This window comes from Protomyctophum bolini (assembly GCF_963924005.1).
Source record: "Protomyctophum bolini genome assembly, chromosome: 17".
Lineage (NCBI taxonomy): Eukaryota > Metazoa > Chordata > Actinopteri > Myctophiformes > Myctophidae > Protomyctophum > Protomyctophum bolini.
In genome coordinates this window covers 12,167,467-12,185,213 of record NC_137878.1, presented here as the reverse complement: position 1 = coordinate 12,185,213, position 17,747 = coordinate 12,167,467, and the positions used below count along the sequence as shown (strand labels likewise).

General features: G+C 41.7%; 2 protein-coding genes across 2 annotated transcripts; both read left to right on the top strand.

The window, feature by feature from the left end:
• The first annotated feature begins 315 nt into the window (after positions 1-315).
• mllt11 (MLLT11 transcription factor 7 cofactor) lies at positions 316-5,490 on the top strand. The gene is made up of 3 exons (XM_080786768.1): positions 316-460; positions 2,084-2,281; positions 3,392-5,490. The coding sequence occupies exons 2-3, from the start codon at positions 2,096-2,098 to the stop codon at positions 3,479-3,481; spliced, it is 276 nt and encodes a 91-aa protein (XP_080642894.1). The 5' UTR covers positions 316-460; positions 2,084-2,095; the 3' UTR covers positions 3,482-5,490.
• A 1,599-nt stretch (positions 5,491-7,089) lies between these two features.
• On the top strand, positions 7,090-15,959 carry LOC308332226 (GA-binding protein subunit beta-1-like). Its single transcript, XM_080787985.1, has 8 exons — positions 7,090-7,231; positions 9,745-9,852; positions 10,848-11,015; positions 11,259-11,453; positions 11,948-12,062; positions 12,188-12,367; positions 12,470-12,582; positions 13,177-15,959. Exons 2-8 carry the CDS (start codon positions 9,745-9,747, stop codon positions 13,522-13,524), a joined length of 1,227 nt encoding a protein of 408 aa, XP_080644111.1. The 5' UTR covers positions 7,090-7,231; the 3' UTR covers positions 13,525-15,959.
• Positions 15,960-17,747: the final 1,788 nt, after the last annotated feature.

Genomic DNA, 17,747 nt, shown 5'->3' with positions numbered 1-17,747 from the left:
TCATTCATGGTCGTTTGAATTAGTTTATTTGGGAGTGGGAGAGTGTTACTGTTGGGGATGAAATGTCTTGTAGCTGCAGCAGCTCTCAGACACCTGACTTCATATTTTGAGGATATATTGAAGGGGAAAATAAGTAGGCTATTAATAAAAAATAAATTAAAAAATATATAGCCTATATATACGCGGCTATAATACCAACCATTGTGTTTCCATTTGGAAAAGAGATATTTCATTCCCTGATAAAAGAAATGTAGGCCGCCTAGGCTACTGAGGTCGGTCATGATAACGTCATCATTGTGTAACGAGAGAGAGAGAGAGAGAGAGAGTCGAGAGAGATCTTTCGCATCGTCACCGCTCTGCTGCTTGTCTTGAAACAAAGACGTCGTTTGTCTTCGGATCTCATAATCTCATTCAAGACAAGAAAAGACAATATTTCCTGTTTCAACAACAAACAAAAAAGGTGAGTTTGGGTTCATTCTCTAGTTATTATTCGGGCTTCAACTGTTTTAATTGTCGACAGGAATCAGGATGATGAATCATGATGCAGATGCACTAGTCTGCGACCCGCACCTGCTTGTCTCACAATGAAGGAAAATAAACGTGCACATTGCACAGCACACTTAATGATTAAATAGGTTTTATTTCTCATTAAGTAGGCTACTGCCTGCCCTACTGTGACATCCTAGAAATAGACAAGGCCAACGCCTCTATCTGTAGCTGTACGAGCTGTAGCCTACAATACAACCGCTCATTTAATAATACTACAAATGTTAATTTGCATAACCTACACAGCTGTCAGCTACAGATAATTGTGAAAAGAAAAAAAATGCATGGCACATTTTAAATTAAATACTCTCATCGTACGAGGATGTTGCTCGTCAAAACTCCTATATGCATTTATATTCTTGATATAGTTTGTAAATGGGTTATTTTTTCTTGGAAGAGATAACGTGGGAATAGCCTAGCCTAAAAATGAGCTAGGCGATGCGGAGAGACCGAGAGAGATATATGACCCAGTTACTATAAGTAGCCTGTCCACTGCTGGTCAGTTGACTGTCATAAAAATAACACGATGACCAACGGTTACGTGTGAGACAACTGACCCGGTCGGTGTGATGTTCTGCTCTCCTTTCTGCTGTTTGGGCGTTTACCTCCGTGTAACACCATAAATGGTGACCACCAAGAGAGATATTACCTTTTCTATTGTTCTCGTTTTATTTAATCATTTTCCCATGGGAATAAACTAATTGCATTCCATAGTCCGACTTTTCACTGATTTCATAGCTAAATTGAAAATGTAAAACTAAAAAATATTGATTGTTTTTTAACTGGCTGTAACTAGTCACATAATTCTATAGGTAACCAACTTCAGTGGAACACCATACCGGCATAAATGCCTGTCATGTGGTATGCATGGCAGCTGTTTTAAATGTAGAATGTTAAGTAGAAAAATGTGATATTTTGATTACTTTATTCGCCACCATACCAAGAAGAAACAAGTTAACAACATCCTTACAATGCTCCTGACATAAAAATCAAGACAAACATACAAATTATAAATACCCCTTTACTCCAGAAATCAATCAATGAAATACATTAGGCTAAAGAATGGAGATAATTACACTAACATTCAGAACAGCCTCATTGCAATGATCTATTCTATTCCATATACATTTTATTTCTGAAGTAAATCAATCTGCCAGAAAGGTGTGAATAGTAATACTAAATGGATGAAGTTGGAAACAATTAGGGTAAAAGACTTGACTGTCCAATTATAAATATAATGTTAGACTGTGGTCCATCAATCAAGAACCACAGTCAGACTCAGAACTCTACTGATATTGTTGACTCCATGGCCTTTTTCCTCTAGCAACACCCTTAGGACTTTTCCACTTAAACAAACACAATATATCTCACAATCTAATAGGCTGATTGTCGTCATGGAAATTGCTGAGCTCATGCTTCCTCCTTGGAAGATGACAAGTATTGACCACATTAGCACACCCCAGTGCTATTTCTAGGCCAAAATAAAAATGTCTAAATGTAGGACCTTTACATTTATTCCTGTTTATTTACATTTCAGACATAAAACAAAATGCTGGAGAAGTCTGATCAGTATGATTCCTTCCTGTACTGGAGGCAGCCCCTCCCTGCCTTGGACCTGTCGGAACTGGAGGACTTGGGAAAGAAGGACAGCAAGTTAATCATGAAGGGCAGCCAGGGAAAGGATAAGAAGATGCCGATCTTCTTATCTCAAACCAGGAACCTCTATGTTGAAGAAGTAAGCGGACAAAAGGATGTTGGTATTTTCAGTATAACTGTTATTTGGTGATAGATGCGATGTTTGACCCCTAGGGCCTGTTGTAATTTCTATATGGACCCTCGGTCGGTCTGGCTCTGAACAGGCTGGTAGTGTGTGTAGGCTGGGTGGTGTGTGATAATCCAGTTGAAGTACTTCTGCTGGTACGGCGACGGGCCCGGGAGAACCAATGATGAGACACAGAGGCAGTATCACACCATAGATTCACAAAGTTTATTAGACAGACAGGGAATGTATTTATAGTGCTGGATCATAGAAACTAGACAGTAAGATATGAAGATGCACGACATAGGAACGTGGCATGATGATGCGCAAGGTTGACCTCACGATGTACAAGGCTAGCCTTACTGTCTGCATACCAGGCGGACCTTATGGGTGCCACTTAACAGGATGCCTCACATATCAAGACAGTACAATGCAGACAGAGAAACATCTCACTATCAAGCACAATGCAAGCTGCACTGTAACTTATGAAGTACACTGTATCTCAAGTTCAGTACACAAGTTCAGTAACTTCGTAACTTCAGCACACAGACTAACAAATCCAGTTTTGACCATGCCTACTCAGAAGATGTGATTGCATCTTTTCATGGGTCATTCCCCAATCTTACCGTTTAATTTAGTGTCTTTGAGAATTGAAGGCTGCCATAATGAACATACCTTAACCCATTTTGGGTGGGAACCCAAAAAACCCTTTTGGTGTTTTAAGCATGATGTTATGCTTTAGCTATTGAAAAATAGCAGATCTACAAGCTCATAGTGTGGCACTCTTGTAGGTCTGCTATTTTTGAAAAGCCGTTAAAATGTGGCGCAAATTTGGAATATATATATTTTTTCAGAACGAATGGTTTTAATTCAAATCTTTGCTTCTGGGGGGTTCCTGGAACAACATATTTTCAGATGGGGGTCGGAGGCCAATTGCATATCTTTTTTTGGGTCCTTAACCTGAAATATTGAGCACCACTGATACAGAAACATAGACAGAATTAGACATTAAATGGGTTAATTTTCAAACCTCCTGAGTTGTGTGTGTAGATATATGAACTATATTCTGATGTGTCTCCCCTTCAGGCTGAACTGTCTCCAGAGTATTCGTCCTTTAACTATTGGAAGGCTCCCATTGTCAACATTGAGTCTCTGCTGGAAGATCTTCTGCTGTAGAACTCAACCATCACCACTCCTTTCTGGCTGGAGACCTTGTTTGGATCAAATGACAACGGCCTTCTGTTGAGGATCTGCGCTAGATCTGTGGTTATGACCCGTTTCCCAAAATATTCTTGGCACTTAGGCACTTCTTTGTTGCATTGTTTACAAATGGAGCTGTTCTGAACCCAAGCCCCATAAAACATTGTGAAAGATATCATTTTTGGTCTACCGGAATTAAACGTATAATTATTTATAATGAAGGAAAAGTAACATATGTGACACTAAAAGACTTCAGGACAGGTTTGACATTCTGGAAAATAGTTAATTACCCCTTTGAATGGACTTTTCAATTACAATAGTAGTAGTGTATGTCATACACTACACTAGTATATGCCTCCCTGCCCATATTGGTCCATTTGTTTTAGATAGTTAACCTAGATCAATTATACTACAGCCACAATCCAAGTGTGTGCCTAAAGCCTTTAGGGTAACACATGTGTCTAAAGGGGAGACGTGCCAATCAGCCATGTTGTCTTGCATGTTGTGTACAGCTCCGGTTTTCTGCTGTGTAGTTCATTTGACATGCATTGGTTAAGACTCAAGTGGTTGTCTCACTGAGAGAAACCTGCGAAATGCGGTGTCAACCATACGTTTCTTTCCTGTTTCTTACAATGTTGAACTCCAGCGAACATAAACGGAAGCTTCTCGTGCGTATGTATGACCATGTTGCTTGCCTAAAATAGCACACATTTTCAGCTTGTTTATTGGATATTTTATGTGCCAACACTGGACGAGTATAAATTAATCATAACTAATGGAAGCTAACATTCAATATTTTAATCAAAGCTCAGATTCAAACACTACAGGGATGTGATTGGTTGAGCATACAACCATCCAGGTTTAACTTTTTTCTTTTTTTACAAACAAATCTCATCTTTCAACATTGACTGATGCACAGGATGTGACTATAATGCAACTGGTCACTGAAGTTGTGTACCAGCATTTACAATATAATGTTCACATATACTTGTTGGTTTGTATGTAAAGGTTAGGTAACCCTTGGATGAGTTAAAAACGAGTTACAAATAATCTTTGACAGTATGATCACTGTCTCTGAGCTCCAAACTGCCTTGGTGAATGTTAGTTTTGTAGCAAATACTTTCACCCATCTTGTCGTGGTCAGATGTGTGATTTATTCAACGCCATTGACAGGATTTAAAGTTCATTATGAACAGCTCAAAGAGAGACAAATCTTTTTATTCTTTACTTTGTCTTCCTAGTTTTTCAGTCTTGCACATGTGTGGTTTGGCGATAAGATCTTTATTGCATGTTGGGAGCATTTAAACCTTGATTTGAAGCTTTACATTATCAGAGAACTACCGGTATGCTAAACGACAAATACACTTGTCCATTAACCTCTTTTCCCCTCATTCCTTAGTTGCCTTGTTTTCCCCCTCATTCCTTTAGTTGCCTTGTTTTACGTGTACTGAGCCACCTTTCCTCAGGCACATTCCAAGAGTATATTTATTTATTTAACATGCTGCTGTATTAATTTAATCATGAGCAGGCCTCAAAACTGCTGCAATGGCTTAAACCACAACATGTATATTTCACCTGTGTGACAATTTCCCCTTTTGGTCACTTCTGTTTTTCATGAATTGAGTTTGTCTGGAGATATTTTTGAATGTTAAAGGCCTGATTAATTGCGGCGACTTCTATCCAACTTTGGCTTGTGTGGTTCCCATAAAGTGCAGCATTTCTGACTGTTACATTTTGTGCTGTCATAGTGTCATTACAGGATAGCTAGGAGAGGACATGATGGGAATAATGTTAACACTGAACTTTAATAGAAACGCAGCAAAACAAACTGGATATGTTGTTCAGTGTTGACACTGGAGGTATGTTAACGTTTTAAACTGTGATTGCGTGATATTGCACACAGTGGGAGAGAATGAATCATGCATAGGTTATCAACTCATGTCATCATGACCTGTCTGGAATAAAATTAAATCCTAAATACTTGGTTTGGCTCATGTTTATTGAAGTGAATGTATGTGATGTTTAGAGTCCAACTATTTTTTTATTTTTTTTGCAGTCAATGTTTCCAAATTTAACCATTTTAAATGTTACAAACTCAATGCGTATACAAATTGTGGGCACAATTTAGCTGGAATTACTTCTTAACTTGGCTTGGTTGAATGCTTGATTCTGATTGGTCAATCGCTGAATTCAGTGGTCTGTTATTTCAGGATGATGACCGCTCCGCTCTATAACAGACCGATGCCTAACCAAAGCCCCGGAGCACCTGCTGCTCCCCGCTTGATTTACTGGCGTTTTCAACATGACAGCCGTGTAAACACACACAATGTCATTTACAGCTAAACATTGCTCTCAAAAATGTTTTTGAAAACATTTGAGCGATAAATAGACTAAGGCACTAAGCAGTACCCGAAAATGGATTCTATTTGAACAACTCACTTCCTTGTTTTCCCGACAGTGCTGCAGCTGGGCAGACTCAGTCAGCAGAATACTTTAATTACTACTTCCGCAAGCAAGGAAATTCCTCGTTTTGTTGTTTGGGTCAATTTATTAATCTATGTATGAAGTACATAGATTTAATAAGCGGGATGTCTGCCTAGGTGGTCATTGTCAGGATATAATTCACTTCTGTGAATTAGGCAGACATTACATGAAGCACATTTGAGTAAATAAATCACAAGCAATTCAACTCAATGTAACTTTATTTCCAACTTCAACTGTGGTAAGCTCAATTTGAAAAGTCTTAACCAATGGCCTGAAAAGATCAACGTAATGCCCTTAGCCCTTCCAAAAGTACAATTGTTATCACTACTACTACTACTGTATGTTACAATGAGAGTTTTAAATGGAGTAAATTAAACTAAAATGTCCTGAATAGGCCTGGACGGTTAGCTCAACCGTCTGGGCACCTAAGCTGCCAAGCCAGCCGGACGGCGAGCCGGACGGCCTTTGTCGCGTGTCATTCCCCATTTATCTCTCCCCTTTCCTGTCAAACTACTGTAATTATCAATAAAGGCAAAAAGGCCCCAAAAATATCTTTAAAAAAAAATAATTTCAATTTACTAAAGTGTAACACTAGATTGTATAGGATCCTACACATCCTTTTAACGTACAGTGACCAGACAGCTTTGACCACTAGAGAATGCCCAGTGGAACGCTACTTTGAGAATGACACAGCCTATAGAATATAGAGCCATTTAACAACACATCATTGTATCAGTCATGACTCATGATAACAAATCATGATCTCTGGTCAGTTGTTTTGTTCATCCTTACAGCAGCTTATAAGTTGTGGTCAGGATCATGAATGATAAAATCATTAATAGAGACGGGCTGGTCTCAGGTCAGCCTTTTGTTTTTAGTTACTTGAACTGCAGTGGTAACTGCATCTAATCTGAAGTCAGTCTGCTTGTGTTCAACTTCAGACAGCCACTCAGCCTGTCTCACTGGTCCCAGGTCAGCCGCTGAGTGAGCGAGCGAGCGCATCGCCGTAGTCGTGTCCTCGCGCTGTGCTGTGCCCGCCCACGGGGAGGTTAAAACAGATTTGGTTTCCACCTCCGGTGTCGCACTGCTGGCTGCCATCTTTGTACCTGGAAAATAATAAACAAAACGAAAACATTCGTGACATTTTTAACATTATCACCTCATTAAACCCACGGTTTGACGCGTTAAAAAAGGGGAACGTGGACTCACCGCCTCGTGGTTGGAGAACAACGGCCGGAGGAGGTAAGAAACTCCCGTGTGGGGGTCTAGCTGGAAGCTAACCGCATGCTAACATGATAGTTAGCCGGTTTGGTATGTTGTTGCGATGTAGTTTCTCGCCAAAAATAACAGATTGACAAGCTCACGATGGGTCGCGATGCAACCCGCCGTCTCCTTGTAGAGCTGTTCCTTTTTGGCGAGCGACACTGGGGCTTTTTACCCCGACGAGCCTGCATTCTCTCCGGGGCGGCGTGGTGGCGCCGACCCCGTGCATTCGACAAAAAAATACGCACTTTCACCCGAAAACAGTGTCGACCTGACGCTTGTTCAAGCCAATTCTACTGGGGAACGTGTTATTTTGGTCGAGCAAAGTTCCACAAAATGACTTTTAGCTGTTTGTTAGCACGTTAGCATTAGCATCGAACCCAAGAGAGAGAAGTGCAACAAACCCCCAGAAGCCCCGCGTCTCTTGCGGCCCACGTCTCTCGCTCCGGGATAACGTGTGCTTTTATGGGTTAAATGGTCAAATTAAAACACCCGACATTAAACAAATATATGTTAATTAAACCTAAACGTCCACCAAAGACAATTTGTCGTTGTGTGTGAAGACAAGAAAGCCTCATTAACCGGATGTGGAAGTAGTAGCGTAAAATAGGACATTTCTTGTTCTGACTTCCCCCGGAAAACCCAACAACTTAATATCAAACAGTTTCCTGTTTGATTCCTGTAAATGCTTCGGAGAAGTTTGACTTCAGAACATTTTATTTTGTGTGTTTTTATTTTATTTGATATAATTATTATAGGTTGAACGCGCCACATGGCGGGGTCTGTCCTCGACGAGGCCAGTAGTAAAATGGCTTCTCGTCTTCCATGAAAATATGTCTGTTGGTGTCGCAATCACAACAATAAATAATATAAATGTAATATAAAGCAAAGATTCTCAATGAGGGCTGTCAGTGGTGGAAATTTAATTGTGGACATTTACACAAATTTCCACGTTTTTAAGTAGTTTTTATGTACACTATGAGTATTTACTTTAGCTGATACTTCTCCAATACACCTCAGAGACAAATGTACTTTTTACTCCACTACTATTATTTACCAGTTACTTTGCAAATCACACCCGTGTGAAGTGAGGGGCGCTAATATATTAAAGTCTAACTCATAACTCATGCTATGATTAGGTCATGTAATGGTGATGTAAAACAAACTTTGTGTTAGGGACAAGATGACATAAATTTTCCATCCATTGTCAATAGAGCACCGAAGTCTGACGTCAATATCGGTAGAGAGGGTGCAAATTCACAGGTTCATGTACTTTTTATTTGCATTATAATGGATTTTAGATCGCCTCATATAAGAACTGTGTTCGAAAAATAAACATGTCACCCTGGCCGTTTCACTCGTATGGATATGAAGAATCAACTGACTGAATTAGTTACATTTTCGCTAGAAACAGACTATATATGAGTGACTGACTGTTGCAAACGATACAGAGACACTTCCCTGACAATAACGCCGAGACAACTTGTTTATTTTTGGACCACAACACTTATATGAAACGATTTTAAGATGAGCCCATGTTATTCTCCATAGAGAAATTACTTCCACGAACCAGGGGAATCGAAGGGATGAGCGAGTTACGTCAGGACTTCGGTGCTCTATGGCGTTTTTAAAACAAACCTGTATATAGGGCACGGTTGGTAGTGCTGTCACCTCACAGCTAGAAGGTCCTGGGTTCGATTCCTGCTCAGGATGCTGTGGGCGCTGGCGGTGTGTTTCCTCCTCCGCGTCATCAGTGCCCATACCCGAGGCGGGGTTGGCAAAATGGCCTTTCTGTGTGGAGTTTGCATGTTCTCCCCGTGTCCCCTAGGGTAGGTACCCTCAAAAAAACCTTTTGTGAGGTAATCCTGGTCTCTAAACTGCCTCCCCCTGGCCAGCCGGGGCGCCTGATGGAGGGGAAAGGAACTAGTTTGAATAACATGTTCCTTCCATGCGCTACGTCCAACCAGGGACGTAGCGCACAAAATCGTGGGATAAAAATGATTAAAAAAAAACTGTATATAGGAGCCCCTCGAAAAGAACGTATGTAGGTATAAATGAATTAGTTGTACAAAATATAGCTCAGTTTGGAACCTCACTATACGCTTTTAGATCAGAGAAGAGGTTCTGTGGCAGGATATCCCTGCATCGGTAGAACGGGGGTTGGGCTGTCCAAAAAGCGTGGCGAAAACCCTTTTTGCAGTATTGTTTCCAAAAAAGTAAAGGTATTTCTGTCTAGCTACAGATGATAAACTTAGGACAGGACAGGCACGTAACATCTTTAGACAGGGGTGAAACAAGCGCTTACAAAGCTTATAATGCAATCTTCCGGAAGCAGTACTGCACATGCGCCATGCGGACACTAGGGGTTGACTGGACTAAATATGCAATTCAAGCCAGATTACTGGTATAACATCTTAGTTATATTGATGTAAACATATGCTGTGACAGTATAAACTATGTTAGTCATGGTCATGTGATGTGTCTTTTCTTAGATGTCGTTGGTGGATTTGGGGAAGCGTCTTCTAGAAGCAGCTCGTAGAGGACAAGACGATGAGGTCCGAAACCTCATGGCCAATGGAGCACCATTCACAACTGACTGGGTACGATATATTTGACTATGAAAGCTTGCAAAACCTGTCCGTCAGTCGGGACACGCCCCTCCATACATGGTTGTCAGAACATCACGCCTCGCGACACTCCATATATGATGACATGGAGAAGACTGGCTCATCACCTAGATCTGCATATACGGAGCCAGCCAGCAACTCTACATCTGACCTCAAACCCTTAAGCCCTAACCACACCAAAGGGTCACCATGCAACTCCTAACGGTTGCAAGGAGTTGACGCTAAAACCGTCTTGACCCTTTGGTGTGGTTTGGGCCATTGAATGCCATGCGTTGAATCACTAGGGTAAACTTCGGTCAACGTGCAACAAGACATATCACACCGCAGGGACAACGCTAAAACCGTCTTGACCCTTCGGTGTGGTTAGGGCTTAAGATCTCCATATATGGAGCTGACCTGTTCTGACATTCCATATGTTGACCTTCCCCACCCGTCCTTCCTCTTCGACGTCTCCCTTTTAACTGATACCTGTCCATTCAAACTATAGACAGGCCCACCTCAAAGTTATTATTAGTGCAGCTGCGCCCGGCAGAGTTCTCAACCGGCCCGAAAATTAAGGCACTCAAGACACTGCCCCCGCTGCCACCTTTAGATCTCCATATATGGAGCTGACCTGTTCCGACATTCCATATGTTGATCTGACCTCAGCAAATCCTTTACAATCAAGAGACACTCCATATATGGCCAGTACAGAATTCATCCCATATATTGATCTGACCCCCCCACCATGCCAAAGTGCCAGCGCTCACCCAGTAGTCGGCCATCACCCAGGTGCCATGCACGCAAGGTTGCATCTTACCCTCACAGCGTCTTACTGGTTATTACTATTATTTTTATTACAGTATTATTATTCATGTCACCACTGACTGGGTACGATCAGGTTTTGTGTGTTAATTTAATGTTATTTGTTGAAGCTTTATGCCCTTGTTTTCGTATGAAATATTTGATAGAAATTCTCATCTCTCTAGTTGGGAACCTCTCCCCTCCACCTTGCGGCCCAGCATGGTCATTACTCTACAGCTGATGTACTGCTAAGAGCAGGCGTCAGCAGGGACGCCCGGACCAAGGTAGACCGGACCCCTCTGCATATGGCTGCTTCAGCGGGACACAGCGTCATCGTAGAGCTGCTGGTCAGGGTAGGTCAATGGGTTGTGTGTGTGATGTCATATTGACCTCGTGAGGATCGGATGAAATGACAATCCTACATTAATTAATGAGCTGAAGGCAGCCAACTTAGCCAAGAGATCCATCCCTTGGTCCTCATCTCTCTCTCTTTAAATTGATATATATATTTAATTGTATTCATATGAGATCTAACCAACAGTCTATTATTGTGTAGTCAAATGTCTGTCTCTCTGTGTGTGTCTATGTCCATGCAGAGTGGTGCTGACATCAATGCTAAAGACATGTTGAAGATGACCGCTCTCCACTGGGCAGCTCAGCATGGTCACCAGAAAGTTGTAGAGATGCTGTTGAAGCACGGAGCCGACGTTCATGCTCTCAGCAAGTTTGATAAGACACCGTTTGATATCGCAATGGACACGCAACATTCTGAACTGATGTTAATGCTTCAGGTAACAACAAGAACACTACAATAGAATGACAAACAGTAAGCCATGTCATCACACAACAAAATGAGTCCTTGCTCTTATGCAACTGCTGTACACAAGACCATAACCATAAATATAAACAAACATTGAGACTGTTGTCAGTCTGCTCAAACGTTACTCTTTTACCTGCTTTTTACTAACACTAACTTTACAAAGATGCCCAGAACATCGGGATGAACCTGTGTAGTTTATGGCTGCTCCAACAGTAGTGGCAACATTCAACGGAATGTCAAAAAATACACTGCGGTGGCTGAGACCAGAGCCATAGAGTAATGTTTGAGACGAAGCAGTGAACGGTCCTGAAAGATACATAACGTCAGTCTTACCCAATACCCAATCTTTATGTTGTATGAACACAAGGCTGCTGTACTTTATACCTCATACTTTAAATGCTTAGAAGCCCTGTGTCTACTGTATATGTTTCTGCCATGTTGACATTGCAAAATGTTTGTGTCTAGGAGGGCATGCAGAATCAGGTGAACGTGAACATAGGCAACCATTCTCAACCTCAGTTCATCATCCAGGGAATCAACTGTAATCAACTACAATTGTCTGACCTCCTAAACAAGACAGGTACACACACACACACACACACACACACACACACACACACACACACACACACACAGTGTGTCTACAGTATGTACTCTGTGTGTGCATGTATGTACAGTATATATTTACTGTGTTTCTACACACAGGTGAGTCAGAGGATGCAATAGCAGTCAACTCTTTGGATTCCAACAACATCCAGCACAACATCCAGGTCAACGAGCAAGGTCAGAGGGTCATCACCATCGTAACGGATCAGCACGGAAACCTGCAGACCACCGGGGGAGTTGGACAACCGTTCTTTGTTACCATGCAACACGGACAACAGAGTATGTGACACACACACACACACACACACACACACACTGTAAAAAAGAAAAATATATGTGGTATATTAGTAGTGGTATAATCAAGTTTATTGTATTTTTCAGTGCTGGCAGTTCCAACCAACCAGGTGACAGAGGAGGTGGTGGAGGATGAGCCTCAGCCTCCGCCACCCAGGAAGAGGAAGTTGGAGACCAATCACAATGACTCAGACAACACGGTATGTGGTGTCATAATGAATGTATTATTATAGTCTCCCTGGAGCCAGACTGTTGATGAACTCACAAGTTACAACACAGAGACAGCCTGCAATGGAAGCTCTGAAAAGGAGTAGGGAGTAAAGTGGATGTAGTATTACTATAACTACTACAAATGAAATGATGAATCAAATCTTGGTCCTGGAAATTAAGAAATTTGACATACACGCATCAAATTCAAAATAAATCAGCCAATGAAGACAAGTTGACAAAATCAACCCATTCTTATACTTTAGCTATTGAAGCTATTGCAAAAAGCAGATCTACAAGTGTAGGTCTGCTATTTTTGAAAAGTTGTGAAAATGTGGCTCAAATGTTTAAATATATTCTGTCAGAGCGACTGTTTTTAACTCTAATCTTTGCTTCTGGGAGGTTCCTGGAATAACATTTTCAGATGGGGGTCGGCGGCCAATTACATATAATTCTGGGGGACCTTGACATGAAATTAACCACTGACATAGAAACATGAGGTTTTTCAAGAAAACAGTCAGGATTTAGAAGACATTTGTAGAATCTGATCTCAGGTCTAAATGGGTTTAACGCTCCTTTCCTCTCAGGACTCCCTCCAGCGTCAGCTGCAGGAGGCCAACCGTAAGGCTCAAGAGTATCGTCAGCAGTTCCTCAGGAAGGAGCAGGAGGCGGAGCAGTACCGCATCAAACTGGAGGCCATAACGCACCCCAACGCCACTCACACCAACGGAACCGCCACACTCTCCAACGGCGAGATGGAGGAGGTGGTGGTGGGAGGAGAGGACGGGGAGGAGGAGGAGGAGGTGGTGGGGGAGGAGATGGTCGAGGAGACGGAAGGGGAGATGGTGGTCTTACAGGAAGGAGGGATCATCATGGAGGGAATGGAGGGTCAAGTGACTCTAGTGGAGACAGAGACCACGGACGTCAGCTCCTAACGGTGTTGTGTGGGGAGAAGAGTGTCAGTGTTTCCACACTTGGGCAGACAGGCGTGGCCGTTTTCCACTGTCTGCCGGCGTCTCTTAGACGGGTTTTAGACAGCTGGTGGATGGAAAAGAAGCTCCACCCACGCGGCTGAATGCTGCGATGGCCAGATTCCCGGAAACGCTTGCCCCAGCGGCATTCTGCCGTGTGGGTGGAGCTTCATTTCCATCCACCAGTTCTCTAAAAACCCGGAAGAGACGCCGGCAGACAGAGTAAAACGTCCGCGCCTGTCTGCCCAGGTCTGGCAACAGCTAGTGTGGGTAAGAGGAGAGAAGAATGGAGGATGAGACGACACATAGATGTCATAACTAAGAAAGATAAAGAGAGGAATGGGTGAAGAGCGAGAGAGAGAAAGGTGCAGAGATGGTTGTGAAGAGGAACGTAGGAATGCGGGGGGGGTGGAAGACCAGTGAGTCAACCTTTTTCCATTTCAACGACCCCCTAGTTTGATATGCATTAGCCCACAGACCCCCATTTGATAGAATTTGTATGTCTCTGTTGATTTGATTGTACAACTTGAATCTTACGGGTCCTTGGTTGGTTCCATTTGTAGTTTTGTACACTCTGAGATGCAGACCGCCCCCCCGGTAGTAGACCCCCCCCCCCCCCCCCCCCCGACCTGACATTGAGGAACAGTGGGCTAGATGACAATGAATGAAGAGATTGAAGGAGAGAGGGATTAGGTTGGTTTTGTATGAAGGAGAAAGGAGTAGAGCTTTAAAGAGTTAGTTGAGGTTGTTTTTTACTCAAATGGCAGTTTGGACGGAATAAACATCCCGCCTGGTTCGACCGAAACCAGAGTCCCCGTCTACGAGCCTCGGCCGGGACGTTTGTGACAAGTGAAAGGGTGATGAAAAGACTCTGGGAAGAGAAAACAACAGAGCGGAATGTGAATCTGAAAATGAGGGATTGGTCGTCCTCCCATTTTCATACCATTTACCACCACCACTTCCTGTTGGGTTTGTCTTTACTGAATTTACTTTTAACAGATTTAAACGGACAACCTGACGGCTTCTTCCTCTGCTGCCGTTAGTGTCTTTCATATATACAGTATATACATTTTGCTTCCGGTTTTCCCATTTAGCTTTCTTAAAGCTGCAATCCCAAACTGTCCATACCATAACCAGGATTTGATCTGATCCCCTGTGTGAGCGCCAACATGTCTACTGCTGAGCTGCATGTAATACAGAAAGCCTGTTTTGACTTTAAAGGATACTTCCATAGTTCCAGGCTATGGGGTGTTGTGTTAATTCGCTTATTTCTATCGCTCAAAAATCTTTTTTTTGTATATATCCTCTCTTCATAATGTAAATAGTATCCCAAGTGGCACACTTTACTACTTATTTCGATGGAAATAAGCGAACTGGCACAAACCCAACCCCCATTGAGGGCTTATGGTAGGGGAAATGCACTTTTGCACAAAATAACACCTGGACCTCTTTGGTGGGGACGTAGCAACTACAAATAAAGGTAAGAAAGCCTTCTAGCATGGAATTCTCCTTTAAATTGTTCTTGAGCTTCATGCAATTTCACTTGTCAACCAGTAGGTGTACTACCTAAATGTCTCGATAGAAAAGCTGGTGGACCAAATTGAACCAACACAGTTTTTGGTTATATGGTATTAACTACTTGAACCCTGGCGTCCCTATTCTGGGACGCTAAGTCAACAATGGCAGAGATATCATAAAGATTATACATACATAATACAAGTAAGGTGTAGTAAAAGGTTAAATGAAGTAAAAGAAAATCAATTAAAAGCAACGTTCACATCTTCCAAAAATTCTCATAAAATCCTTGTCTCCCTCTACAGGGCTAGTGACTCACAGAAATATAACGATGAGAAACCTTTCTTGTAAAGACCTTTAGCCATTCCCTTCTCCAAGGCCTAGAACTCAGCCATGGTAACATATTCTACCATACAGATTTATAAAAAGATTATACTTAATGCACTAAATCAATAATTTATTTTAGTTACGGATTGCAGCTTTGAGCGAGTAACGCAGTCTGTGGAGTGCCAACGCCAAAAGTTTGTTCTTAAGTTAATATGTTTATTAATATTAATGTTTCATGGAACTCTCCTGTGAAGTCATTGTTGGAACGTTGCGTATGCAAACGCCATAACATGATCAACTCTACAGGAGTGACGAATGTTCAACACGACATCACCTGGTCGCATGGCCTCATCCATCCATCCATCCTTCAGTTGGATCAGGGAGCTGTGAGTTGAGTCTGATTGTTATTTTTTATAAACTCGGCATCAAAGCAAACCTTTTTATGTACATATAAAGTTGTATTTTTCTAATTGTATCTTGAATGCTTCTTGGGGAAGGGGGCGTGGTGGGTGCCTGTGTTGATATGAAATATAAATTCTTGTTTTGTTTTTTGGTAATTAATGTCTCTCTTGTCTTTTGTAATGGACTTCTCAAGATATGGATTTATTTAGTAATATTTGTACACCAACTTTTATAATGGTTATTGTCTTGTACTAATGACATCTGTGAGCTGACCAATACAACCATAGTCTTTTACTGATGTACTGTGAACTGACCAGTGCAACCAGTCTTCTACTGATGTATCGGGAGCTGACCAGTGCAACCAGTCTTCTACTGTTGTACTGAGAACTGACCAGTACAACCACAGTCCTACTGGTCACTGTGGTCAGTGGGAGCAGACCAGTACAACTACAGACTTGGTTGAAATCCTATACCCTTGTCGAACAGGGGTAGGGTTTGACTTTACAGTCCAGTTCCGAATTGCAGCTGCATGCATGTGTAGAGATTGGTACTACAACCATTAGTCTACTAATAAACCACACACTACTATTACTACATAAATAATGAACTACACACTACCACTAGAATCAGCTCTTCGACCCCTTTTCCACCCCTTTATCACCAACGTTTCAGGGTGATAACAATCTAATGTAGGTAGGCCTATGGTTTTGCACACTCAAATCATAATTAAAGTTCCAATTTTGGAGCTCTGGCTCATGGACTAAGAACCAAAAAGAACTGAACCGGTTCCCATTGGGAACCAACCAAAAGTTAGTGAAATGAATACTGCTAAGATTACATTGCAGTGTTCCTCATTCCCCAGTAGATGGAGCTATAAGTCTTTACTGGACCCAGGTTGGATGTAATACTTGGATTTAGTTCACATTTGCACCAATACCTGCAAGGACTATCTGCCATGTGCCATAAAGCAATACGAGTATTAAAACAAATAGGTTTATTATACAACTAGAGCCTAGAATACCCTGGTACTATAGTGAAAAACGTTGCAATGTTTTAGGGAGTTATATTAGGCTCACATCCCTGCTCCATCTTTTAGTTTTATTACTCCCATGTTTAGTTTATTACTCTACTAGTCTACTGTATGTTTAGATTAGATTATTTTTAGTAACTGACTTGAGCCTGATTTATTCTTTGTCATACTGTGGTGTGGTGTCTGTCATGGCAAAAATAGCTGATATACCAGCCCACAACTTGTTGTGGATGCAACACGTGAACCTGTCGATCTGCCAATCTTTGGTGCACAACACATTGTCGTGCGATGGAGCATTCGGCAGAATAAACCATTCTCAAAACAAACAAAATAAAAAAACAACTCTAGTCACAATCACTTCATTTATCCGAGTAGAGATGCATTATAGTAATACAGTAGGCTACTGAATAATATATTGTAGATGACCGATGCCCCTCGTCTCCACTTCCCAGTCACTTTCCTTTACTGGACTTCACAGGTTTCTTACTGGCAGGTACACAGATGTAGGAGTAGTGCAGGTATTTACGTACTCCGGGACATGGGTTGGTGAACACATGATTGGATGCTCGCACGGAACATTTATGCTTCCCATCGCACCTATAACACATTAGAGAGAAAGATAAAGGTAGGTAGGTAGGTAGACAAGTGTATAGATTAGTGGTTCTCAAACATTTACATTTCACAGACCCCCATGACTAACTGTATACAAATGGAGCAATGTCGGGTTCAATTTGGTTCCATTTTAGATAGAAAATGTGGAATTACTGTTTGAGATACAGTACTGTATACAAAAGTAAACTACAGTACAGACATTATTTATAGATAGGCCTATGAAAAAGAGCTATAATGTCTTCATCTTTGTTCTTGTATAGTTTTACCTTCTACTCATCTCTTTGAAGGCGTTAGGAGTCCG